Here is a 27,611-nt window from a genome sequence, read left to right on the forward strand (position 1 = left end):
CGGTCCTGCCACCTGATGCCAAGGATTCTCCGGAGGCAGCGAAGATGGAATGAATTGAGACGTCGCTCTTGGCCGACATACGTTGTCCAGGCTTCGCTGCCGTAGAGCAAGGTACTGAGGACACAGGCTTGATACACACGGAGTTTTGTGTTCCGTGTCAGTGCGCCATTTTCCCACACTCTCTTGGCCAGTCTGGACATAGCAGTGGAAGCCTTTCCCATTCGCTTGTTGATTTCTGCATCTAGAGACAGGTTACTGGTGATTATTAAGCCTAGGAAGGTGAACTCTTGAACCACTTCCAGAGCGTGGTCGCCGATATTGATGGATGGAGCATTTCTGACGTCCTGCCCCATGATTTTCGTTTTCTTGAGGCTGATGGTTTGGCCAAATTCATTGCAGGCAACCGCAAACCTGTCGATCACATTCTGCAGACACTCCAGTGTGAGATGTTAATGCAGCATCGTCAGCAAAGAGGAGTTCCCTGATGAGGACTTTCCGTACTTTGGTCTTCGCTCTTAGACGGGCAAGGTTGAACAACCTGCCACCTGATCTTGTGTGGAGGAAAATTCCTTCTTCTGAAGACTTAAACATATGTGAGAGCAGCAGGGAGAAGAAAATCCCAAATAGTGTGGGTGCGAGAACACAGCCCTGTTTCACGACACTCCGGATAGGAAAGGGTTCTGATGAAGCGCCGCTATGCTGAATTGTGCCTTTCATATTGTCATGGAATGAGGTGATGATACTCAGTGGCTTTGGTGGACATCCGATCTTTTCTAGTAGTCTGAAGAGACCACGTCTGCTGACGAGGTCAAAGGCTTTGGTGAGATCAATGAAAGCAATGTAGAGGGGCATCTGTTGTTCGCGGCATTTCTCCTGTAGCTAACGAAGGAAGAACAGCATGTCAATGGTCAATCTCTCTGCTCGAAAGCCACACTGTGCCTCAGGGTAGACACGCTCGGCCAGCTTCTGGAGCCTGTTTGAAGCAACTCAAGCAAAGACTTTTCCCACTATGCTGAGCAGGGAGATTCCACGGTAGTTGTTGCAGTCACCGCGGTCACCTTTGTTTTTATTGAGGGTGATGATATTGGCATCGCGCATGTCCTGTGGTACTGCTCCCTCATCCCAGTACAGGCAAAGCAGTTCGTAGAGTGCTGAGAGTATAGCAGGCTTAGCACTCTTGATTATTTCAGGGGTAATGCCGTCCTTACCAGGGGCTTTTCCACTGGCTAGAGAATCAATGGCATTACTGAGTTCCGATTTTGATGGCTGTACGTCCAGCTCATCCATGATTGGCAGAGGCTGGGCTGCATTGAGGGCAGTCTCAGTGACAACATTCTCCCTGGAGTACAGTTCTAGGTAGTGCACCACCCAGCGGTCCATTTGCTTGCGTTGGTCAGTGATTGTCTCCCCTGATTTAGATTTGAGGGGGACGATCTTCTTGATGGTTGGCCCAAAAGCTCTCTTAATGCCATCATACATTCCTCTGATGTTTCCGGTGTCTGAGGCCAGCTGAATATGACTGCATGGGTGTTGCCAGTAGTCATTTGCGCAGCGCCTGGCTGTTTTAAGTGCTACGGATGTTAACTCGCTGGGGGCTTTCTTGTAGTTCAACAGTGCAATGCGCTTAGCGGCTATGACAGGTTCCAGCTGTTCAAAGTGAGATTGAAACCAGTCTGTATTCCGCTTCACGCGTTTGCCATAGGTGGTCATAGCTGACTCATAGATGGCGTCTCTGATGTGGGCCCACTTGGTCTCTGCATCCCCTGTGGGAGTGTTTTGAAGGGCTTTTTTAAATGAATTTAGAAATTTTTGTAACAGCTGTGGATATGAAATTCTGCTCGTGTTGATGCGTGGGTGGCCCTTCTGCTTGGAGTGATGCAGCTTCTTTGGTTTGAGTCTAACCTTGCTGCACACCAGGGAGTGGTCAGTGTCGAGTCCGCACTGTGGAAGCTGCGTGTGGTTTGAACGCTGTTTAAGGAGGCTCGCCTTGTGACGATGATGTCCAGCTGGTGCCAACGACGTGATCTTGGGTGCCTCCAAGAAACCTGGTGACAGGGTTTGGTGTGAAAGAACGAGTTGGTGATGCAGAGGTTATGATAGGTACACAACTCAAGCAGTTTCTGTCCATTCTCATTCATCCTTCCAATGCCATAGCGCCCAAGGCAGGAGGGCCTGGCGTCATGGTCGGCCCCAACCCTGGCATTGAGGTCCCCCAGCAGGAACAGATGTTCGGTATTGGGGATGCTACTAATGATATTATGGAGTTCCTCGTAGAACTGGTCTTTGCTCGCCACCTGAAGCTAGAGTGTTGGAGCATAGATGCTGATTAGGTGTACTGGACCAGAGGCGGAGAGCAGTCGGATGGACAGTATGCGTTCTGAGCCATTTGAAGGTGGCCATATCATGCTGAGCAAAGAGTTTCTGATGGCGAAGCCCACTCCATGCTGTCTTGGTTCTTCAGGATCCCTACCCTGCCAGTAGAAGGTGTAGTCTTGCTCTTTTAGAGATCTGCTTACAGGGAGGCGTGTCTCCTGAAGTGCTGCAATGTCCACATTGAGTCTACTGAGCTCGTTGTTAATGATGGCAGTCTTCCGAGAATCATTGATTTGTGTAAGGTCTTCCGACAGGCCAGGACACACAGTTGTGACATTCCAGTTTGCAAAATGAAGGGCTGGTACCTTCTTTCCTTTTTTTATCATGCTGTTTGGTGCGGTGTTGCAGTCCGCTTTTCAGGCAATGACCCTGAGCTCCAAGCACCCATTGAAGCAGGTGGACTGTGGCGGGACAGAACCTTAGTGACTGGGGGCTGCCTAGTTTGAGGCGGGCGGTAGCTGTCCAGTGAGTGCGATGACCTCTCCCACCGACAAAGGCAACCCGTGGCGCCCAATCTCTACGCCAATTGAGCTGGACTTATAACCCGTAACTGCTGCCTTCCGTGTAGTTTTGGTCGCTGTAAGGCGACTATGGAGTGACCGCTCCATGGTGCATGCCTGGGCGAATGTATGGAGGTTGAGAGTTGCTCAAGCGTCAAAACCCCCATCTCGACCTTTCTGGTGGGGTCCAAAGGAGTGCAGAGCACGACGATCGGCACCGGTATGGCTGCAGGAACTGCCGGAAACATGCCAAAGGTGACACATGACCGCCTATGGGGTTCCGCTCCGGATTTTCTGTTAGGGTTTATTCCCTTAGCCTTGGACTCTCCCGAGACGCCTACAAGGCAGTGGGGTTGTTAGGGCCCCTGCTCACGCATAGGTGGATGCCGGTGGGAGGAGGGGGTGCGAGGGGGAGCTGGGAAGGGTGCTGCAGGGGGGTAGGGTGGGCGCAGGGGAAGGGGGTGCGGGGGGAAGATGGTGCGAGGGGGGGAGCGGGGGTTGGGTGAGGAGGTGCAGGTAATAAAACATTTCATCAGTTCCCACCATCCAGAAGACCTCGCTGTGCCTGGTGTGTTGTTTGCTGCTGTGTTTAACAGGATTCCTCATAAGGATTACTAATGGAGATGACAAAGGGGAATGGTTCATAACCCAGCACAAAACCACTGCCGCACATCAATTGTCATGAACCTGGGAGAATGTTACCAGTGGAGTCCCACAGGGGTCTGCTTTGCAACCTGTTTCATATCTTCATAAAAACTTTGCAGCAGTTGTCATAGCTGATCCGCGTCCTCCGGGAGGTGGGCGACAGCCTCGGGTGCCAGTATCAGCAGAAATTCGCCGACATTGCGCTGCAGATGCGCTATGAGCCGCACATCTCCCGCGGGTGCTTTGAAGTTGTGGCCGAGGAGCCGTTCCGCGATGGAGTCAACTGGGGCCGGGTCATGGCTTTTTACGTGTTCGGAGGCACCTTTTTCTCAATGCTTCCCCTCTGTACTAGGTCTTATTACCCTAGGGTTCCACTGCTCCTTTCTCTCTGCCTCTCTGCACTGGACTTACCGCACGCCGTGGCCCCAGACCAAGAAATTCAATAGGAAATTCACAAGAAACTTCTATAGCCAGAGTGGTGAGAATTTTTTATTATTTGTTTGTGGGATGTGGGCTTCGCTGGCCAGGCCAGCATTTATTGTCCATCCCTAATTGACCTTGAGAAGGTGGTGGTGAGCTGCCTTCTTGAACCGCTGCAGTCCTAGGGGTGTAGGTACACCCACAGTGCTGTTAGGAAGGGAGTTCTACGATTTTGATTCAGTGACAGTGAAGGAACAGTGGTTATAGTTCTAAGTCAGTATGGTGTGTGGCTTGGAGGGGAACTTGCATGTGGTGGTGTTCCCATGTATCTGCTGCCCTCGTCCTTCTAGGTGGCAGAGGTCACGGGTTTGGAAGGTGCTGTCAAAAGAGACTCGGTGAGTTGCTGCAGTGCATCTTCTATATGGTACACACTGCTGCCATTGTGTTGGTGTTGGAGAGAGTGAATGTTGAGGGTGTTGGATGGGGTGCCAGTTAAGCAGGCTGCTTTTTCCTGGATGGTGTCAAGCTTCTTGAGTGTTGTTGGAGCTGCACTTATCCAGGCAAGTGGAGAGTATTCCATCACACGCCTGACTTGTGCTTTGTAGATGGTGGACAGGCTTTGGGGAGACAGGAGGTGAGTTACTAGCCGCAGAATTCCCAACCTCTGACCTGATCTTGTAGCCATAGCATTCATGTGGCTGGTCCAGTTCAGTTTCTGGTCAAGGATGACCCATAGGATTTGGCAATGGTAATGCCATTGAACATCAAGGGGAGGTGGTTAGATTCTCTCTTGAGATGGTCATTGCCTGACACTTGTGTGTGTGAATGTTACTTGCCACTTATCAGCCCAAGCCTGGATGTTGTCCAGGTCTTGTTGCATGTGGACATGGCCTGCTTCAGTATCTGAGGAGTCGCGAATGTTGCTGAACATTATGCAATCATCAGCGAACATCCCCACTTTTGACCTTATGATTGAAGGAAGGTCATTGATGAAGCAGCTGAAGATGGTTGGGCCTAGGGCACTCCCCTAAGGAACTCCTGTAGTGATGTCCTGGAACTGAAATGATTGACCTCCAACAACCACAACCATCTTCCTTTGTGCTAGGTATGACTCCAACCAGCAGAAAGTTTTCCCCTGATCCCCGTTGACTCCAGTTTTGCTGGGGCTCCTTGATGCCATACTTGGTCAAATGCTGCCTTGATGTCAAGGGCATTCACTCTCAGCTGGAGCTCTTTTGTCCATGTTTGGACTATGGCTGTAATAAGGGCAGGAGCTGAGTGGCCCTGACAGAACCCAAACTGTGCGTCACGGAGCAGGTTATTGCTGAATGTCATGAAAACCCTATATGCCAAATGGGAAATATTAATTTCATCAGTTGGAACTGTGCATTAGACTTTTGCTGGAAATTCTTACCAGTAACTTTTGTTTAAAAGTAAACTGGCACCCAACACCACCGCCACCCCCGCCCCCGCACCCACTCCAAGTGTGACTGGACAGCTTGCAGTGTAGCGCCTTGAATCTTAGAGAAGATTCCAGAAAAATCTCATTAAAACAACAAAGGGGCTTGATAGTGTCTTGTGACTACCTGCGCAGCTCTGGAGAGACTAAGTTTTTTCGCACAGAAAGCAGACAGGAGTAACTGAAAAGCCATCAACGAAGCAGGTCTCTGTCTTCCCAGTAAATATCAAGAGAAGACCCAGCTGCAACTGGGGGACCCCTCAAGCCTACTGACCGCCACAGCCAGCAACCAGGGAACAAGAATCAAACCCCTCTTCTGCCATCAGGAGCCCTGAGAAAAGCAAACCCACAACCATGCGCGTGGCCCATCAAGGACTTCAGGACTACAGTTTCAACTAAGGACTTTGGGACTAATATACCACATTTAAAGTCCATTTATTCCGGACTCTAATCCAACCACCAAATCTGTTTTCCCTCTGTAATTTATTTGTGTATGTGACTCTCATGTGAATGCGTAGCTTATTTTTAATAATTTTAACCGGGTTAAAGTGTTAAGAGTAATAAACTTACATCGTGTTTAAACTCAAGAAAACCTGTCTGGTTCTTTTGCAATTAATCATAGAATGTTTATGGCACAGAAAGAGGCCACTTGGCCCATCGTGTCTGTGCCGACTGAAAATCGTTCCACCCATTCTGATCCCACCTTCCTGCATTTGCTCTGTAACCCTGCAGATTACGGCACTTGAGATGCATATCCATACCTCTAACACCCTCTGGGTGAAATAATTTTTCCTCATCTCCCCTCTACTCTTTCTACCAATCACTTTAAATCTATGCCCCCTAGTCACTGACCTTTCTGCTAAGGTAAATCGGCCCTTCACATCAAGTCTATCCAGCCCCTCACAATTTTGTACATCTCAATAAAATCTCCCCTCCCCTCTCTTTCAAGAACAACCCCAGCCTATCCAATCTTTCCTCATAGCTGCATTTTTCCAGTCCCTGCAACATCCTCATAAATCTCCTCTGTACCCTCTCTAGTGCAATTACATCCTTTCTGTAATGAGGTGACCAGAACTGCACATAGTACTCAAGTTGTGGCCTAACCAATGATTTATACAGTTCCAGCATAACCTCCCTGCTCTTATATTCTATACCTCGGCTAATAAAGGAAAGGATTCCATATGCCTTCTTAACCACCTTATCGACCTGTCCTGCTACCTTCAGGGATCTGTGGACATTTATTCCAAGTTCCCTCACTTCCTCTACACCTCTCAGTATTTTCCCATTAATCTTGTATTACTTTGCTTTGATGAACTTTCCCAATTGCATCACCTCACACTTCTCCGGGTTGAATTCCATTTGCCACTTTTCTGCCCATCTGACCAGACTATCAATATGTTCCTTAGGCCTACAGCTATCCTCACTATCTACCACATGGCCAATCTTTGTGTCATCTGCAAACTTCTTGATCATGCCCCCCACAGTTACGTCCAAATCGTTCCTATAAACCACAAAAAGCAGGACACCCAGTACAGAGCCCTGCGGAACGCCACTGGAAACAGCCCTCCAGTCGCAAAAACGCCCGTCAATGGTTACCCTTTGTTTCCTGCCACTGAGCCAATTTTGTATCCATCTTGCTGCCTGGATCCGATGGGTTTTTTTTTTTAACCAGTCTGCCATGTGGGACCTTGTCAAAAGCCTTGCTAAAATCCATGTAGACCACATCAACTGCAGTATCCTCATCTATCTTCCTTATTACTTCAAAAAATTGGATCAAGTTGGTCAGACAAGATCTTCTCTTAACAAATCCATGCTGTCGATCCTTGATTAATTTGTGCCTTTTTAAGTGATAGTTTATCCTGTCTCTCAGAATAGATTCCAATAATTTGCTCACTACTGAGGTTAGACTGACTGGCCTGTAATTATTCGGTCTATCCCTTTATTCCCTTTTTAAACAGAGGTACAACGTTAGTAGTTCTCCAATTCTCTGGCATCACACCTACATCCAGTGGGGACTGGAAAATGATGGTCAGACCTTCTGCTATTTCCTCGCTCGCTTCTTTTAACAGCCTGAGGCACGTTTCATCCGGCCCTGGTGATTTAGTTATAATAATTACATTAGAGTAACAGGAGCAAGTGTTCACTGAGGTGGTAAGTTCAACCACTGTGTTAAAAAAGGATAAATCCTGCTGCAGTCAAACCAAAGAGGCAAAAGGGGAACATGAGACCCCCTCCTCATCTGGCCGTAACCTGAGCAAGTGTTGCTTGAAATCACTATCAATGACCCCTTCCATCACTTTGCTGATGATCGGGAGTAGACTGAAAGGGCAGTAATTGGCTGAGTCAGATTTGTCCTGCTTTTTGTGCACAGGACATACCTGGGCAAGTTTCCACATTTCCAGGTAGATGCCAGTGTTGTAGCTGTACTGGAACAGCTTGGCTAGGGGTGCTGCTAGTTGTGGAGCACAAGTCTTCAATACTATTGCCGGAATGTTGTCAGGGCCTGGAGCCTTTGCAGTATCCAATGCTTTCAGCTGTTTCTTGATATTATGTGGAGTGCATCTGATTGACTGAAAACAGGCCTCTGTGATGCTGGGGACCTCAGGAGGAGGCCGAAATGGATCATCCACTCTGCATTTCTGGCTGATGATGGATGCAGCCTTGTCTTTTGCACTGATGTGCTGATCTGTCCTATCATTGAGGATGGAGATATTTGTGGATCTTCCACCTCCTGTCAGTTGTTTAATTGTCCACCACCATTCACGACTGGATGTGGTAGGACTGCAGAGCTTAGATCTGATCCGTTGGTTATGGGATCGCTTAGCCCTATCAAATTCTGCTTCTGCTGTTTGGCATGCAAGTAGTCCTGTGTCGTAGCTTCACCAGGCTGACACCTCATTTTGAAATATGCCTGGTGCTGCTCCTGGCATGCCCTCCTACACACTTCTTTGAACCAGGGTTGGTCCCCCGGCTTGATGGTAGTGGTAGAGTGGGGATTTTGCCGGGCCATGAGGTTACAGATTGTGGTTGAATATAATTCTGCTGCTGCTGATGGCCCACAGCGCCTCATGGATGCCCAGTCTTGAGTTGCTAGAACTGTTCGAAATCTATCCCATTTAGCACGGTGGTAGTGCCACACAACACGATGGTGGGTACCCTCAATGTGAAGACAGGACTTTGTTCCACAAGGACTGTGCGATGGTCACTCCTATCACTACTGTCATGGACAGATGCATCTGTGACAGGTAGATTGGTGAGGACGAGGTAAAGTATGTTTTTCCCTCATGTTGGTTCCCTCACCACCTGCCTCAGACCCAGTCTAGCAGCTATGTCCTTTAGGACTTGGCCAGCTCGGTCAGCAGTGGTGCTACCGAGCCACTCTTGGTGATCGACATTGAAGTCCCCCACCCAGAGTACATTTTGTGCCCTTGCTACCCTCAGTGCTTCTTCCAATTGGTGTTCAACATGGAGAAGCACTGATTCATCAGCCGGCCGGGGGGAGCGGTAGGTGGTAACCAGCAAGAGGTTTCCTTGCCCATGTTTGACCTGATGCCATGAGATTTCATGGGGTCTGAAGTCAATTTTGAGGGCTCCCAGGGCAACTCCCTCACGACTGTATACCATTGTACCGCCACCTCTGGTGGGTCTGTCCTGCCAGTGGGACAGAACTTACCTCAGAATGGTGAGGGTGTGAGGGACATTGTCTGCAAGGTATGATTCCGTGTGTTGCCTGACTAATATGTGGGACAATTCTCCCAATTTTGGCACATGCCCCCCGATGTTAGTAAGGAGGAATTGACCAGGTCGAAAGGGCTGGGTTTGCCGTTGTCATTTCCAGTGTCTAGATCAATGCCCTGTGGTACGTCTGGTTTCATTCCTTTTCAGAGACTTTATAGTGGTTTGATGCAACTGAGTGGCTTGCTAGGCCATTTAAGGGTCAACCACATTGGTGTGGGTCTAGAGTCACATGCAGGCTGGACCAGTTAAGGACAGCAGATTTTCCCTAAAGGACATTAGTGAATGTGGAACTTGCTACCATAGGGAGTGGTTGAAGCGAATAGTATCGATGCAGTTAAGCTAAAGCTTGACAAGCATGGGAGGGAGAAGGGAATAGAGGGTTACAATGATATGTTTAGATGAGCCTCGAGTGAAGCATAAACACTGCCATCCGCTGGTTGGGCTGAATGGCGTTTCTGTGCTTAGAGGTGGCAAAGATCCCATTTTAAGTCTTGCATTTTATTTGTGCTGCATTTTTATGTATTTTAGTACATTGTGTATTGCAAGTATTATTTTTAATGAATAAGATGTGCCATTTATTAGGTCTGTAGCAAACCTTTGGCTTGGTGGTAGCGTTGCTGCCTTAGTGTTGCATCTAACCACCAATGAGATGGAGGCAGGAGTGCAACAGTAAGATGGCTCTCTAAGTGAGAACCCGCCCCTCCAGCATTGGAGATCTGAGATTCAGAGCGTTGCATGAAGCAGTAGTGTACAATAAACTTGTAAATACTTCCGTGGATTTTTGCGGCCTACAAAAATCCAGGGTTTCACATGTATGCTGACTGTAAGAATTTGCAATAAAAACAAAAGGTGTTGGAGTCTGGCAGCACTTACAGAGAAAGAAACACAGTTAGCATTTCAGGTCTGTAACCTTCCACAATAAACGCAGCCCCCAAAATACGGCTCGGGTGAGCGACCTTGTGACCCTGGCCCGTCGCTGCCCCTGTCGGGCACGAGCTCCCGATCATGTGATCCCGGCCCGTCGCTGCCCCTGTCGGGCACGAGCTCCCGATCATGTGATCCCGGCCCGTCGCTGCCCCTGTCGGGCACGAGCTCCCGATCATGTGATCCCAGCCCGTCCCTGCCCCTGTCGGGCACGAGCTCCCGATCATGTGATCCCAAGCCGCCTCCTGGAGCGCTTCGTCTGTCAATCTTTAACCAACCGGAAGTTCTCCAGAGCGTGGCTTCCGTCGTTTGCGGTCGCGTGTATAGTTTGTAAACAAGCGGCCGAGATCGGGGATGCGGACACAGGTACAGGGATCCAGCCACACCTTGGGGCTGGGAGTAGGGATAAATACTGCCATTCAGGAGTGGAGGGGGGTCTGTCAGTCGGTGCACAGCGAATAGAGGCCGGCGGAGGCTTTGCCCGCCCTGTTCCGGGTTATCCGCGGTCAGAAGGCCGGCTGTTCTTGGGGATCGAGCTGACTTCTGTCGACCCGAGGCCCATCAGTTAGTTTGAAAGTCTCTGCGAGTCAGGGTGAAGTTCTTTGATTCAGTTGCCGCCCTTGGCTTGTCCGCCTAAACTGTTTCCTGATCTCCACCATGTGTTTCGGACTTTTTTATATACCCCGGTAGTGCAATTTAAAAATAGCTGCTAATTGACGGCATAATTAAGAGTGTACAGTTCTATTATTAATTATATTTGTATGCCTGTTTTAAAATTGCAACAATTTGTGATATACTATCGCTCTGGTTGAAGTAAATGTTTTACTTCATGACTTTCATTTGCTGAATACTTATTTGGAGCCATTTGGAAATTGTACATAGTAAAGTTGCATTGCAGTCAAATGTTGACTACTTTTGTTTACAGATTGTGAAAAATGGAAAATGAAAACGAAGGTGTGAATGAGGAACTGCATGTGGTCGAGGAGGAGGAAGAAGAAGAGGAAAATGCTCTTGATTATCACCAGGATAGGATCCCACTGCCAATTTTGCATGATTCTGTACCAGAAGAACGTAGCGGTCACGTAGCTGTAGCACATGGAAGCTATATGTATATCTTGGGTGGCTATAAGGTAAGATAGTATAGGCTTTGTGACATGTTCATGTAAATATTATGAATTTATCTCCATGTATTCCATTTACTTCAGACTACTGTACACAGCAAATAATTATCTTTAAAACCTTTGTGTGTGAAAAAATATATCTTCAGGGAATCTAGACCATTATTTGAAAAGGCACTAAGGAGGTCATTTGGCCCATCGAGCCCACATTGGCACTCTGTAGAGCAATCCGGTCAGTCCCATTCCCCTGCTGTAGCCCTGCAAGTTTATTTCCCTCAAGTGCCCATTCAGTTTCCTTTTTAATTTTCAATTGCCTTTGTCTCTTCCACCACCCTCGTCGACAGCAAGTTCCAGGTAATTACCATTCGCTGCATTAAAAAAAAATGTTCTTCCCCGCATTCTTTCCCTTGTCTCTTGCCCAGAATCTTAAATCTGTGTCCCCTGGTCCTTGTACCATCAGCTGATGGGAACAGCTTTTCTTTGCCTACCTTATCAAAACTTATTATCTTGTACACCTCATGAGTGCCCTGCTCATCCGAACAAGAAATCGGCATGCCACTGTCAGTGCATACGCTCATACCCTTGAGACAAGACCAACGGGAGATTCAACACTGACCGTGAGAAATTCCTAGCCCGAGTTCCAGCAGACAATAAACTGACTTGGAGACTTGAATGCCAGAATTGGGAAGGACGTGATTGGCAAGGAAGGAGTAGGGAAAGCAAACTCCAACAGAGTCCTCCTCCTGATGAAATGCCTTAAGCATGATCTTGTCATAAATAACGCCCTGTTCTGCCTGTGAGACAAACACAAGACCTCATAGCAACACCCACGGTCCAAACACTGGCACCTACCTGACTATGTCATCGTTGAGCGAGGGACCATAGAGACATCCACATTACCCGTGACATAGAGAGATACAGCACTGAAACAGGCCATTTGGTCCAACGAGTCCACACCGACCATCAACCACCCATTTATACTAATCCTACATTAATCCCATTTTTTTTTACCCTCTCACATCCCCACCTTCCCTCAATTCTCCTATCACCTACCTACACTAGGGGCAATGGTCAATTTACCTATCAACCCGCAAGTCTTTGGCATGTGGGACGAAACCAGAACACCCGGAGGAAACCTATGCGGTCACAGGGAGAACATGCAAACTCCACACAGGCAGTACCCAGAACCGAACCCGGGTCGCTGGAGCTGTGAAGCTGCGGTGCTAACCGCTGCGCCACTGTGCTGCCCGACATGACATACACCGCCAACTGCTGGACTGACTGCCACCTCATCCGAACAACAATCTCCATCAGCCTAGCCCCCAAGCACCAGAAGCAGCAAAAACAATGCTGCAAGAAAATTAACAATGAAGGCCTCAAAGGTCTGAAGTGGTCCTTCTCAATTGGCGTCTTACTGTTGACCTCCAATCACCAGGAGCCGCTGTGTGCCATTAGTGCCTGGTCAACAGTAAAGGCCACCATAGCAAGCACCTGTAAAGAGGCCTTTGGTTTCTCCACTAAGAAGCATTGTGACTGGTTTGACGAGAACAACCAAGAAATACAGGATCTAATCGAGCATAATTACAAAGCCTTTGCAGAATGGTGACCACCTCCCATATGGTTCAGTCTCAGTGTGAGGTTGAAAAAGTCATTCAGCAGTTGAGGAACAACAAGACCTCTGGAGCAGAAGAATCCTTGCAGAAATCCTGAAGTGTGACGGAGATGCATTCCTGGCACGACTGTACAATCTCATATCTCTCATCTGGGATAAGGAGTGCTTGTTGGGGGAATTCGGGGACGCTGTGATCGTGACTGTATTCAAGAACTGGGTCAAGTCTGTCGCGGGAACTACAGAGGAATTTCCCTGCTGTCTGCCACAGGGAAGATCATTACAAGGATCCTCCTCAATCACCTCCTCCCAGTGGCTGAAGAGCTCCTTCCGGAGTCACAATACGGCTTTCACCCATCGAAAGGCACCACAGACATGATCTTCACCTACATGGTAAATCCAACAAAAATGCAGGGAACAATGCCAACTGCTGTACATGGCCTTTTTTGACCTCTGTCAACCGTAAAGGCTTACAGAGTATGCTGCTCAAATTTGGCTGCTGGCAGAAGTTTGTCACCATGCTCCATCTACTCCACAATCATTCTCACCAACGGAACCACCACAGACCCTATCTCCCTCAAGACCAGGGTCAAGCAAGGCTGTGTCATTGCACCAACCCTCCTCTTCATTTTCTTCACTGCAATGCTACACCTTACCTCCAGCAAACTATCTGCAGGAATGGAGATAACAACCTACAGAACAGACGGGGAACTGTTCAACCTACGCTGCCTTCAATCCAAAACCAAAATCACTCCGACCTCCGTTGTCGAGATTTAGTATGCAGATGACACTTGCGTGTGCACTCACTCTGAAACTGAGCTTCAGGACATTGTTGACTCCTTCTCCGAAGCATATGAGAAACTGGTTTTCTGCTAAACACTTGAAAAATGAAGGTCCTCTTCCAATCAGCTCCCACAACTCAACACCTTCCCTCATCAATCAAGATCAGTGGCAAGAACCTGGAAAATGTGGACCATTTTCCATATCTTGGGAGTCTCCGTCAAGGCAGACATGGGCACGAGGTTCATCATTTCCTCCAGTGTGCCAGCTCAGCCTTTGGCCGACTGAGGAAGGGATTAATTGAGGATGAGAATCAGGATCTCACAGAGACTAAGATCATGGTTTACCGGGCAGCAGTGATCCCTGCTCTCCTATATGCTTTGGAGACTTGGACAACCTACAGCAGGCACCTGAAAGTGCTGGAGAAGTACAAGAGGTGCCTCTGCAAGATCCTCAAAATTCGGTGGCAAGAAAGGCAGTCCAACAGCAGCGTCCTCTCTCAAGCCAACTTGTCCAGCATCGGGGTGCTAATCAGCCAAACATAGCTCCGCTGGACATATCGTTCACATGCCTGACACCAGACTCTTGAAGCAGCTGTTCTGCTCAGAAGTTGGTTAGGGCAGGACACTCCTAGGATGACAGCGGATCCCTTTAGCAATGTTTTCAAAGCATCTGTGAAGCAATCAGACATCCCCGTCGACTCATGGGAATCCTTGACTCAAGACTGTCCTAGATGGAGAAAACTCATTCGGGAAGGCATCGTACACCTCGAGGGACTTCGGGGACATGTAGAGGCAAAGTCGAGGTGTCTGAAGGAGCACACAAACCTCCAAACTACCCATCTACCTGACACTTGAAGCCCCTCATGGCAGAGTCTGCATTGGACTTATAAGCTATCTCAGAACCCGTCAAACTGGAGTGGAAGCAAGTCATCTTCGAGCCTAAGGGACTGTCTAAAAAGAGACACCCCTGTCAAATCTCCACTGCTCCAAGGAGAACAGCCCCAGCTTCTCCAACCTAACCTTGTAGCTAAATTCCTTCATCCCTGGAGCCATTCTGGTAAATATCCCCTATGCCCTTTTAAGGACCCTTACATCCTTCCTAAGGTATGGTGACCAGAGCTGGAGTTGAGCAATACTTCAGTTGTGGCCTAAACCAGCCTGTTATGTGGTGCTTTATCAAACGCTTTCTTAAAATCCATTTGGACAACATCCACCACATTCCCTTCATCAACCTTCTCTGTTACTTCAAAAAATTAGATTAGTCAAGCATGATCTGTCTTTTATAAATCCATGAGGCTATCCTCAATTAACTCAAACTGCTCCAAGTGCTTGTGTTTTTTTTTCTGATTATTGTTTTTAAAGCCATGCCCACCAGTTAAACTGGCCTGTAGTTACTAGGAATGTCCTTACACTCTTTCTGAGAGGCTGAGTAAATTGGGCCTATACTCTCTGGTGTTTAGGTGCTCTCATTGAAACATACTAGTTTCTGAAGGGGTTTGACAGGGTAGATACTGAGAGGTATGGGGCACACAGCCTCAAGATAAAGGGGCAATTATTTAGGACTCATGAGAAATTTCTTCACCTCAGGGTTGAGAATCTTTGGAATAGTTTACCACAGAAGGTCGTGGATGCACCATCGTTGAGTATATTCAAGACTGATATAGATAGATAGATTTTTGATTTCACAGAGAATTAAGGGATATGGGGAGCGGACAGGAAAGTGGAGTTGAGATAGTCGATCAGCCATGATCATATTGAATGGTGGAGCAGGTTTGACAGGCCGAATGGTCTACTCCTCCTATTTATGTTCTTTCTTGAACAAGGGTCACATTTGCTACTTTGCAATCTTATGCCATCTCCCCCATATCTAGGGAAGTTTGCGAGATTATGGCAAGCCCACCTGCTGTTCCCTTAGCAACCTGGGTTGCAAGCCATTTGGACTAGGTCCATTTCTAATCAAAGCCAACTTTTCCAGTACATCCTAGCTATCAATTTTCATCCCATCCATTACCTCTACTATATCCACTTCTATTTTTTCAGCATCCTCGTCCTTGGTAAACACTGATATAAAAATTTTGGCCTTGCTCTGTACCTCTAAGCATATATCACTTTTTGTCCCTAATAGGCCCCACCCCACTTCTTACTACCTGCTTACTATTTACATGTTGACAAGATTTTTAGCTTACCTTTTACGTTAGCTGCCATTCTATTCTCATATTCTCTTTTTGCCAGTCTTATTTTCCTCTTTACTTTCCCTCTCAACTTACTGTATTTGGTCTAGTTCTTATTTGAAGAATTCACCTGGCATACATCATGGAGAGATGGTGGCGTAGTGATAATGTTACTGGACTAGTAAACCAGAAGCCTAGACTAATGACTTGGGAACATGGGTTCAAACCCCACCATAGCAGCTGGTGGAATTTAAATTCAATTAATTAATAAAAATCTGGAATTGAAAGCTAGTCTTATTCATGGTCCTATGAAACCATCATCGATTGTCGTAAAAACTCATCTGGTTCACTAATATTTTGGGGAAGAAAATCTGCTGTCCTTACCTGGTCTGGCCTCCATGTGACTTCAGTCTCACAGCAATGTGGTTGATTCTTAACTGCCCTCTGAAATAGCCTAGCAAGCTACTCAGTTGAAGTACAATTAGGGGATGGGCAACAAATGCTGGCCTTGCCAGTGACACCCACATCCCATGAAAGAATAAAAAAAAGATTTTTTTGTTTCATCATATTCTCTATCTCTTTCATCATTCAAGGAGCCCTGGCTTTGGTTCCCCTGACTTTCCCTCTTGTTGGAATGTACCTAGCCTGTACTTGAAACATCTCCTCCATAAACATCACTCATTATTCCATTACATTTTTTCTGTCAAACTTTGTTTCCATTTTACACTGGCTAGATCCCCTCTCATCCGATTGAAGTAAGATCTAGTCCAATTTAGAACTTCTACTTTAGATTGTTCCGTTACTAATCTAAACCCTATGATCCCTCATGGCCCTGCAGCAGATCCAACAATGCCTCCTTCCTGGATGGACCGAGAATATACCGGTCAAGGGAAGTTTTCCTGAACACATTTCAGAAATTCCTCTCCCTTCTTTCCCTTTGTTCTAACATTATCCCAATTGATATTTGGGTAATTAGGTCCTCCCATATCACCACTCTATAGTTCTTGCACATCTCTGATTTTCCTGCAGATTTGTTCCTCTATCTTTCACTATTTAGAGGCCTATAGAATACCCCCAGTAGTGTGATCATACCCTTTTTGCTTCTCAACTCAAGCAAATGGATTCTTTTGCTTCCTCAAAAACATCCTCTCTTTCCAACACTATATCCTCCCTAATCAGTACTGCCATCCCATCTCCCCTTTTCCTTCCCTATCTTTTCTGAACACTTTGTATCCCTGAATATTAAGTGCCCAGTCCTCAACATTTTTAAGTCATGTTTTCTCTCTTTGTACTTGTAGCTCACCAACCTTACTCGCCACACTTTGTGCGTTCATATGCAAGCATTCTAAACCTATCTTTGTATTCCTTGTAGTCCTTCTTAGTCTGCTTCTTTCTTAGTCTGCTCCTGTCTAATCCTTCTCTTGTACTATCCAACACTCACTCCTTAATGCACCTTATTCCTCTTTTCTACTTCTATATGCTGGTGCCTAACCCCTGTCAATTTAGTTTAAACCTTTCCCAACTACACTAGGACATTGGTCCTGGTTCCCATGAGGATGACAATGTCCCATTGGTCCCCATGAGGACATTGGTCCTGGTTCTGTTGAGGTGTAATCCATCCCTTTGAATAGGTTGCTCCTGCCCCAGAACTGGTCCCAATGCCCAAGAATCTGAAGCACTCCTCCTGCACAATTCCACAAGCCATGCACTGATCCTGCCTATTTCTACTCTCACTGGCACATGGCAATGGGAGTAATCCAAGGAATGCTACCTTCGTGGTCCTACTTTTTAACTTCCTACCTAGCTCCTGAAAGTCTGACATTAGGACTTCAATACCTGCACCCTTTGTTGCTGGTACCAATATTTGCCATAACTTCTTGCTCACTCCCTTTCCCCTGCAGAATATTCTGCACCCTCTCCATAATGTCCTTTATCTTGGAACCAGGATACACCATGTGTGACTCATGATGATGGTTATAGAAATGCCTGTCTGTCCCCTAACTATGGAATCTCCTATAATGCAGTTGCATCTCCATGGCCCAGTAATGCTGCATGAGTTCAAAGATTAATTTGCATCAAAGTATTGAGAGAACATTGTACAATATTGTCTCTACTTCTATATCTTCTGTTGAGTAAAGGAGCAGTGTGCAGAAATTCTCAACCTTTATTACCACTGCTGTGGCAGTATTATTTATTGTATTTTGGTAAAATAAAATGATTTGATCAAAAAAATCAGAGGATTTTTATTAAACAGAATAGGGACTTCATAAAATCACTGTAAGGATGTGACATTAGAATTTTAAGTACAGTCATTGTTTTGGTTACTTCTGAACTGATTTATATTTCATTTTGCAGAATGCTGCAATTCGAGGCTATCATGATTTTTACTTGCCAAGAGAAGAACTTTGGATCTATAACATGGAAACTGGACGATGGTATGTGCAATGTTTATATTTCCTATCCATGTTTTACACATTGACATTGAAAAGGTAGCCACAGTCCTTGTTTCCTACAAGCTAGCCAACATCCCAGACAATTTACTCAATTTCCTCATACACACTATGGGGTAGATCTGATTGTCCAAGTCTCCTATGAGACACCTTAACCAGCTTCCTCAGAAAATTGGTCCAATCTGCTTTGTTCACGATTCCCTCTATCTGGCCAGTAATGCAGGTCATAAATTATCATTGAGTCAAACATAATACTTACCAAAGCTAACTGTAATGCTCCAGGGAATGGTTAGCAAGGGCATGGTCACATTCATTGCATGCTCCCAATTGCCTCAGGAGAGTAGCCGGTCTTCTTCACTGGCTGCAATTGTTGTGAAAATATTAGCCCCACAACAGTGTTACGTTGGGGAATTCATGATTCTGATCATGGAAGGTGGAGGACAGATAGTGGGGTTGCTCCTGTTTGACATGGCCATTACCTAGAACAGACATGGCATCAGTGTTACCCACTGCTTGTCAACCCAGGTCTGGATGTTGTCCAGATCCTACTGTAGGCTGCTTTAGGCTGCCTCCATGGCAAGGGAGTAATGAATGTAGCAGAGTGGTGTGGAATTGTCAATCAGTAGCCTCACTCCTGCTGTTATGTCAGAGGGAAGGTCATTGAGGGGCGTTGGTCTTATTTGCAAGCAGTAAAAACAGTCTTGTCTCATATGGTGCTAGCGACGGAACTATTGAGGGAGCCCAGAATCTGTATCTGCATTTCAATGTGGGAGGCATGGCATGATGTGAAGAATACGCTTGTGACTGTGGCAGTCCAGGAGAACAGTGCAGGCACTGGACAGCAGGAGGATGGTATGAGAACTGAAGTAATTTCTGCAGTGGCAAAGTTACTTTTCCATAGATGGAAGTTTGACAGAGACTTGTTTCAAATGAATGGACATGACATGCAGCCAAAACTTTAGTTGCAGAATCACACTCCTGTGTGCTTTCATTTAACCAGCCCCAGCTACCCCTTACCAACCCACCCCCCCCACCATTTGATTCTTGTGGGCACTTTGCAGGCAAGTGCTACAATTAAGATGTTATATTCACCCTTGTTATAAGATAGACAGAGACTGCTGGAGTTGTGTACCTATCACAACCTCTGCATCACCAACTCGTTCTTTCACACTAAACCCTGTCACCAGGTTTCATGGAGGCACCCAAGATCACGTCGTTGGCACCAGCTAGACCTCATCGTCACAAGGCAAGCCTCTATAAACAGTATCCAAATCACGCGCAACCTCCACAGTGCGGACTGCGACACCGACCACTCCGTGGTGTGCAGCAAAGTTAGACTCAAACCAAAGAAGCTACATCACTCTAAGCAGAAGGGCCGCCTGCGCATCAACACTAACAGAATTTCTTATCTACAGCTGTTACATAAGTTTCTAAATTCACTTGAAAAAGCCCTTCAAAACTCTCCTACAGGGGATGCAGAGACCAAGTGGGCCCACATCAGAGACGCCCATCTATGACTCAGCAATGACCACCTATGGCAAACATGAGAAGCAGAATGCAGACTGGTTTCAATCTCACTTTGAAGAGCTGGAACCTGTCGTAGCCATTAAGCGCATTGCACTGTTGAACTACAAGAAAGCCCCCAGCGAGTTAACATCCGTAGCACTTAAAGTAGCCAGAAGCGCTGCACAAAGAACAACCAGGCGCTGTGCAAATGACTACTGGCAACAGCTATGCAGTCGTATTCAGCTGGCCTCCGACACCTGAAACATCAGAGGACTGTATGATGGTATGAAGAGAGCATTTGGGCCAAACATCAAGAAGATCGCCACCTCTCAAGTCTAAATCAGGGGGCACGATCACTGACCAAAGCAAGCAAATGGACCGCTGGGTGGAGCACTATCTAGAACTGTACTCCAGGAATAATGTTGTCACTGAGACCGCCTTCAATGCAGCCCAGTCTCTGCCAATCATGGATGAGCTGGATGAACAGCCAACAAAATCAGAACTCAGTGATGCCATTGATTCTCTAGCCAGCGGAAAAGCCCCTGGGAAGGACGGCATTACCCTGAAATAATCAAGAGTGCCAAGCCTGCTATACTCTAGGCACTCCATGAACTGCTTTGCCTGTGCTGGGATGAGGGAGCAGTACCACAGGACGTGCGTGACGTCAATATCATTACCCTCTATAAGAACAAGGGTGACCGCGGTGACTGCAACAACTACCATGGAATCTCCCTGCTCAGCGTAGTGGGGAAAGTCTTCGCTTGAGTTGTTTTAAACAGACTCCAGAAGCTGGCTGAGCATGTCTACCCTGAGGCACAGTGTGGCTTTCGAGCAGAGAGATCCACCACTGACATGCTGTTCTCCCTTCGTCAGATACAGGAGAAATGCCGCGAACAACAGATGCCCCTCTACGTTGCTTCCATTGATCTCACCAAAGCCTTTGACCTCGTCAGCAGACGTGGTCTCTTCAGACTACTAGAAAAGATTGGATGTCCATCAAAGCTACGAAGTATCATCACCTCATTCCATGACAATATGAAAGGCACAATTCAGCATAGCGGCGCCTCATCAGACCCCTTTCCTATCCTGAGTGGCGTGAAACAGGGCTGTGTTCTCGCACCTGCACTGTTTGGGATCTTCTTCTCCCTACTGCTCTCACATACGTTCAAGTCTTCAGAAGAAGGAATTTTCCTCAACACAAGATCAGTTGACAGGCAACCTTGCCGGTCTAAGAGCAAAGACCAAAGTACGGAAGGTCCTCATCAGGGAACTCCTCTTTGCTGACGATGCTGCATTAACATCCCACACAGAAGAGTGTCTGCAGAGACTCATTGAAAGGATTGCGACTGCCTGCAATGAATTTGGCCTAACCATCAGCCTCAAGAAAATGAACATCATGGGACAGGACGTCAGAAATGCTCCATCCATCAATATCGGCAACCACGCTCTGGAAGTGGTTCAAGAGTTCACTTACCTAGGCTCAACTATCACCAGTAACCTGTCTCTCGATGCAGAAATCAACAAGCGCATGGGAAGGGCATCCGCTCCCATGTCCAGACTGGCCAAGAGAGTGTGGGAAAATGGCACACTGACATGGAACACAAAAGTCCGAGTGTATCAAGCCTGTGTCCTCAGTACCTTGCTCGATGGCAGCGAGGCCTGGACAACGTATGTCAGCCAAGAGCAACATCTCAATTCATTCCATCTTCACTGCCTCCAGAGAATCCTTGGCATCAGGTGGCAGGACCGTATCTCCAACGCAGAAGTCCTCAAGGCAGCCAACATCCCCAGCATATACACCCTACTGAGCCAGCGGCGCTTGAGATGACTTGGCCACGTGAGCCACATGGAAGATGGCAGGATCCCCAAGGACACATTGTACAGCGAGCTCGTCACTGGTATCAGACCCACCAGCCGTTCATGTCTCCGCTTTAAAGACGCCTGCAAATGCGACATGAAGTCCTGTGACATTGATCACAAGTCGTTGCCAGAGATCGCCAGAGCTGGCGAACAGCCATAAATGCGGGGCTAAAGAGTGGCGAGTCGAAGAGACTTAGCTGTTGGCAGGAAAAAAGGACGGAAGCGTAAGGGGAGAGCCAACTGTGTAACAGCCCCGACAACCAATTTTATCTGCAGCACTTGTGGAAGAGCCTGTCACTCTACAATTGGCCTTTATAACCACTCCAGGCGCTGTTTCACAAACCACTGACCACCTCCAGGCGATTACCCATTGTCTCTCGAGACAAGGAGGCCAAAGATGGAGATGAGATGATTCACCCTTGTTATAAGATATACTGGATTTAGGCAGAGGTTGTTATGCACCAGACCAACTTTCATTTTGTTGCTTCCAGCTTTATAGAAATAGCCATTTTATCCAATTTGCAAAGCATTCCAGGACAGTTGCAATTAAGGGAGTTCCACAGACTGTAAAGTGCACAATTCATTATATGTGAGACTAGAGGATGAACTTTGAAAGATAATTTGGCCAACACCAATCTTATCCTCATTTGAAGTTCACACATGCACTTATCAGCAGAGCTCGATTGTTATGACCAGTAGTAGGAACTGTGTGTGATTTTTCTCTTTTTTTTCCCCCCCCCCCCCCCCCTCCCCTGTTTCCATTACCCAAGGGCACTAAAGCAATTGTAGCCTTCCCTCACCCAAACACTCTGACTGAAATCAGTTAACTCAACAGTTAAACTGTCAATAATTTTCCTTAAATAATGCTGGGGAAGGTGGAAGTTGTAGGTCAGAGAATTTTCACTGTGATTGTGAAACCAACATGATGAGAAAATCAGGTGTTTATCTCATTGGGCCCTTGTTTGTGTCATTTCATGGTTGAAGAAGAACAGCATTTGAAGATATAGCTGTCCAACTAACTTTCTCAACCATGAACATTTATGAGAAACTTAATGAGGAGAGGAAAGGGAAGGAATGGAAAAGGGACTGCATGGCCGCCTTTGGAACCAAGACACTCTAGATAGTAAATAATCAAAATGCTTAAGATTTGGCAGTATCCATTTTAAGAATTTTTTAAAAACTAGCCAACTGTAGCTCCTGAAGGTAAAATGGTTTCTTTCTTATAGGAAGAAGAAGTACACAGAAGGTGACGTTCCTCAGTCCATGTCAGGAAGTTGTGCCGCTTGTGTGGATGGAGTACTGTATTTGTTTGGAGGACATCATGCAAGAGGGAACACGAATGAGGTAGCGGATTTGCACTTGTTGAGTAGGAATTCTGTTGTAGTTAACTGTTCGGTTATTAGAATGATACATTTTTTGAAAACTGAATTGTCATGTATTTAAATTTGCACACATTTATGAACCCATTCCATATTTTGATCAGTGCGTGCATAGAATACATGGTAATATTAAAGCTTCTAGGTTGCAGTTGTGCTGGGTGGTATGGGTTTCAAAATTGAAGTAAGTTGTTTCCTTGTAGTCCTTTTGTAATGCTTATTAAGTTATTTTTGAAGGGTGGCTTTTGACTTGTAGATTTGTAAAGACAAAATAAAAAACAAAATTTTTCCACATCCAAAGATAATTTTTTTTAATTTGTGGGTGATGCTGGTAAGGGCACAATTATTGCCTAATCTTAAGTTGTCTGAGAAGGTTATGGTGTGCTTTCTCCTGGAACTGCTGCAGTCCTTATGATGCTTCATATGATGATATTAGATAGGGAATTCCAGAATATCGATCAGACAGCAATGAAAGAACAATGATAACATGTCCAAGTAAGGATGGAGTGTGACTGGAGGTGAACTTGATGGCATTTCCAGGATATTGCTGCTCCTATCCTCCTTGATGGTACAGGTGACTTTAAAATGGTGATGTGGGAGTAACCTTGGTGAGTTGCTGTAAGGCATTCTGTAGTTTGCAGCCTTGTTAGAAGCACAGTGATTACTTGGCAATTATATCATAATTTGATCACTGTCTGTATAATTATGCAACTTGATTTAACAATTTATTACTGTTATAAAGTTTCTGACAAGAACAATTGCGATTTTAGAATTCCTAAACATGCTCCTCAGACATGGGAACAAGAGAAGGCCATTCAGCCCCTTGAGCCTGTTCCACCCTTCAATTAGATCATGGCTAATCTGTATCTTAACCCTCTACCCATTTTGGTTCTATAACCTTTAATACCCTTGCCTAACAATCTATCAATCTCAGTTTTGAAATTTTCATTCGATCTAGCCTCAACAGCATTTTGGGGGAGGGAATTCCAGACTACTTCTACCCTTTGTGTGAGGAAGTGCTTTCTGAGATCACCCACTGAATGGCCTAGTTCTAATTTTAAGGTTATGCCCCCTTCTTCTGGACTCCCCCACCAGAGGAAATAGTTTCAATTTACTACTTGCACAGCTGTAAACTAATACTGTATTAATAACTGGAGTTTGAACCTGTACTGCAACATATCTGAACTTTTCTTCAATGGTCTATGCAGTTTCTTCCTATCTAGATTGTTTAAGATAGTTGGAAAAAAAACAATCCCTTGCTGTAATACTGTAGTATACTACTAACAGTTTTAATATGAATCACTAAGCATAACAGGACAGAGGATCTATTTGTTACTGGCATTATTGAAGTTCATTGGGAAATTATAGATCTGGAATTTTATTGTGACATTTTTGTTTGTTTATCAAAACATAAGAAAACAGAAACTTGAGAATAAAACCGAATGGAGCACCAAGCATCGACCTTGGCACTGAAAGCGACAAAGGCACACCCTGCCCAGTTGATTCTGCAAAGCCCTCCTCACTAACTTATGGGCCAAAATTGGGAGAGCTGTCCAGCAGACTAGTCGAGCAACAGTCTGACATAGTCATACTCACAGAGTCATACCCTACAGCCAATGGCCCAGACTCATCCATTACCATCCCTGGGTATGTCTTATCCCACCATGGTCTGCATTTGGGTGTTAGTTTCCCTGGGATTCATCAACATTGACTCTGGATCCCATGAAGTCTTACGGTATCAGGTCAAACATGGGCAAGGAAATCTCCTGCTGATTACCACCTACCTCCCTCAGCTGAGGAATCAATACTCCTCCATGTTGAACACCACCTGGACGAAGTATTGAGGGTAGCAAGGGCACAGAATATACTCTGGATGGGGGATTTCAATGTCCATCACCAAGAGCGGCTCGGTAGCACCACTACTGATAGAGCAGGCCGTGTCCTAAAGGGCATACCTGCCAGACTGGGCCAGCAGCAGGTGGTGAGAGAACCAACAAGAGGGAAAAACATACTTGACCTTGCCCTTACCAATCTGTCACAGAGACATCTTCCATGACCCTATCGGTAGGAGTGACCACTGCACAGTCCTTGTGGAGATGAAGTTCTGTCTTTACACAGAGGACACAGTTCATCATGTTGTGTGGCGCTATCCGTGTGCTAAATGGGATAGATTCAAAACAGATCTAGCAGCTCCAAACTAGGCATCCATGAGGTGCCTTAGGCCATCAGCAACAGCAGAATTGTATTCAACCACAATTTGTAACTTCAAGGCCCAGCATATCCCTCACTCTATCATTACCAACAAGTTAGGGGATCAACTCTGGTTCAATAAGGAGTGCAGGAAAGCATGTTAGGAGCAGTACTGGGCATACCTAAAAATGAGGTGCCAACCTGGTGAAGCTACAACACAGGACTACATGCAGGCTAAACAGTAGAAGCAGCATGCGATAGAGCAAAGTGATCCCACAACCACCAGATTAGATCAAAGCTCTGCAGTCCTGCCTAATCCAGTCATGAATGATGGTGGGCAGTTAACTGGAGGAGGAGGCTCCACAAACGTCCCCATCCTCTACGATAGGGGAGCCCAGCACATCAGTGCAAAAGAAAAGGCTGCAGCATTTGCAACCATTTTCAGTCAGAAGTGTTGAGTGGATCATCCATCTCGGCCTCCTACTGAGGTCCCCAACATCAGAGGTCCAGTCTTCAGGCACTTCGATTCACTCCATGTGATATGAAGAAATGGCTGAAGACACTGGATACAGCAAAGATTATGGATTCTGACAACATCCTGGCTGTAATACTGAAAACTTCATTATTACAATGCTCCAGAACTAGCCGCGCCCCGAGCCAAGCTTTACTGGTACAGCTACAACACTGACATCTACCTGGCAATGTGGAAAATTGCCCAGATATGTCCTGTCCACAAAAAGCAGGACAAATCCAATCCAGCCCATTACCGCTTGATCAGTTTGCTCTCGGTCATCAGCAAAGTGATGGAAGACAGTGTAATCAAGCATTGCTTACTTAGCAATAACCTGTTCACTGATGCTCACTTTGGGTTCTGCCAGGCCACATGTTCGCTGATGATTGCACAATGTTCAGCACCATTTGTGACTCCTCAGATACTGAAGCAGTCCGTGTAGAAATGCAGCAAGACCTGGACAATATCCAGGCTTGGGCTGATAAGTGACAAGTAACATTTGCGCCACACAAGTGCCAGGCAATGATCATCTCCAGCAAGAGAGAATCTAACCATCTCCCCTTGACATTCAACGGCATTACCATCGCTGAATCCCCCACTATCAACATCCTAAGGGCTACCATTGACCAGAAACTGAACTGGAGTAACCAGGGCGGGAGAGTGACGCAGTGGTTAGCACCGCAGCCTCACAGCTCCAGGGACCCGGGTTCGACTCTGGGTACTGCCTGTGTGGAGTTTGCAAGTTCTCCCTGTGACCGCGTGGGTTTTTGCCGGGTGCTCCGGTTTCCTCCCACAGCCAAAGACTTGCAGGTGATAGGTAAATTGGCCATTGTAAATTGCCCCTAGTAGGTGGTAGGGAATATGGGATTACTGTAGGGTTAGTATAAATGGGTGGTTGTTGGTCGGCACAGACTCGGTGAGCCGAAGGGCCTGTTTCAGTGCTGTATCTCTAAAATAAATAAATAAAAAATAAATATAAATACCGTGGCTACCAGAGCAGGTCAGAGGCTAGGAATCCTGAGGCGAGTAACTCACCTCCTGACTCCCCAAAGCCTGTCTACTATCTACAAGGCACATGTCAAGAGTGTGATGGAATACTCTCCACTTGTCTGGATGGGTGCAGCTCCAACAACACTCGAGAAGCTCAACACCATCCAGGACAATGCAGCCTGCTTGATTGGCACCCCATCTACAAACATTCACTCCCTCCACCATCGACGCACAGTGGCAGCAGTGTGTACCATCTACAAGATGCACTGCAGCAATGCACCAAGGCTCCTTAGACAGCACCTTCCAAACCCGCGACCTCTACCAACTAGAAGGACAAGGGCAGCAAATACATGGGAACACCACCATCTGCAAGTTCCCCTCCAAGTCACAAACCATCCTGACTTGGAACCATATCGCCGTTCCTTCACTGTCGCTGGGTCAAAATCCTGGAACTCCCTTCCTAACAGCACTGTGGATATACCTACCCCAATTGACTGCAGCGGTTCAAGAAGGCAGCTCACCACCACCTTCTCGAGGGCAATTAGGGATGGGCAATAAATGCTGGCCTGGCCAGTGACGCCTACGTCCAATGAATGAATTTAAATAAAAAAAACTTGGCTCCAGACCTCATTACAGCCTTGGTCCAAACATGGACAAAAGAGCTGAATTCAGGAGGTGAAGTGAGAGTGACACCATTGACACCAATTGACCGAGTGTGGCATTATTGAAGTCAATGGGAATCAAGGGGAACAGTCTCCACTGATTGGAGTCATACCTAGTGCAAAGGAAGATTGTGTTTGGAGGCCATTCATCTCAGCCCCAGGACTTTGCTGCACAAGTTCCTCTAGGTAGTGTCCTGGGCCCAACCATCTTCAGCTACTTCATCATAGGGTCAGAAGTGGGGATGTTTGCTGATTGATTGCATAGTGTTCAATACCATTCACAACTCCTCAAATACTGAAGCAGTCTGAGCCAGCATGCAGCAAAAT

The 27,611-nt window shown here is 46.5% G+C and overlaps 1 protein-coding gene across 3 annotated transcripts in view; it reads left to right on the forward strand.

The window, feature by feature from the left end:
• The first annotated feature begins 10,258 nt into the window (after window positions 1–10,258).
• Window positions 10,259–27,611, forward strand: part of klhdc2 (kelch domain containing 2) — a 47,631-nt gene continuing 30,278 nt past the window's right edge. Inside the window, exons 1-4 of one of the 3 annotated variants that reach the window (XM_068038907.1) lie at window positions 10,259–10,425; window positions 10,985–11,189; window positions 18,095–18,174; window positions 22,782–22,899. In XM_068038907.1, the coding sequence (XP_067895008.1) occupies window positions 10,995–11,189; window positions 18,095–18,174; window positions 22,782–22,899 (393 nt within the window). In that variant the 5' untranslated portion in view covers window positions 10,259–10,425; window positions 10,985–10,994. The other 2 variants (XM_068038909.1, XM_068038908.1) reach the window with 2 other exon arrangements.

Source organism: Heterodontus francisci, chromosome 9, assembly GCF_036365525.1.
Source record: "Heterodontus francisci isolate sHetFra1 chromosome 9, sHetFra1.hap1, whole genome shotgun sequence".
NCBI classification, from domain to species: Eukaryota; Metazoa; Chordata; class Chondrichthyes; order Heterodontiformes; family Heterodontidae; genus Heterodontus; species Heterodontus francisci.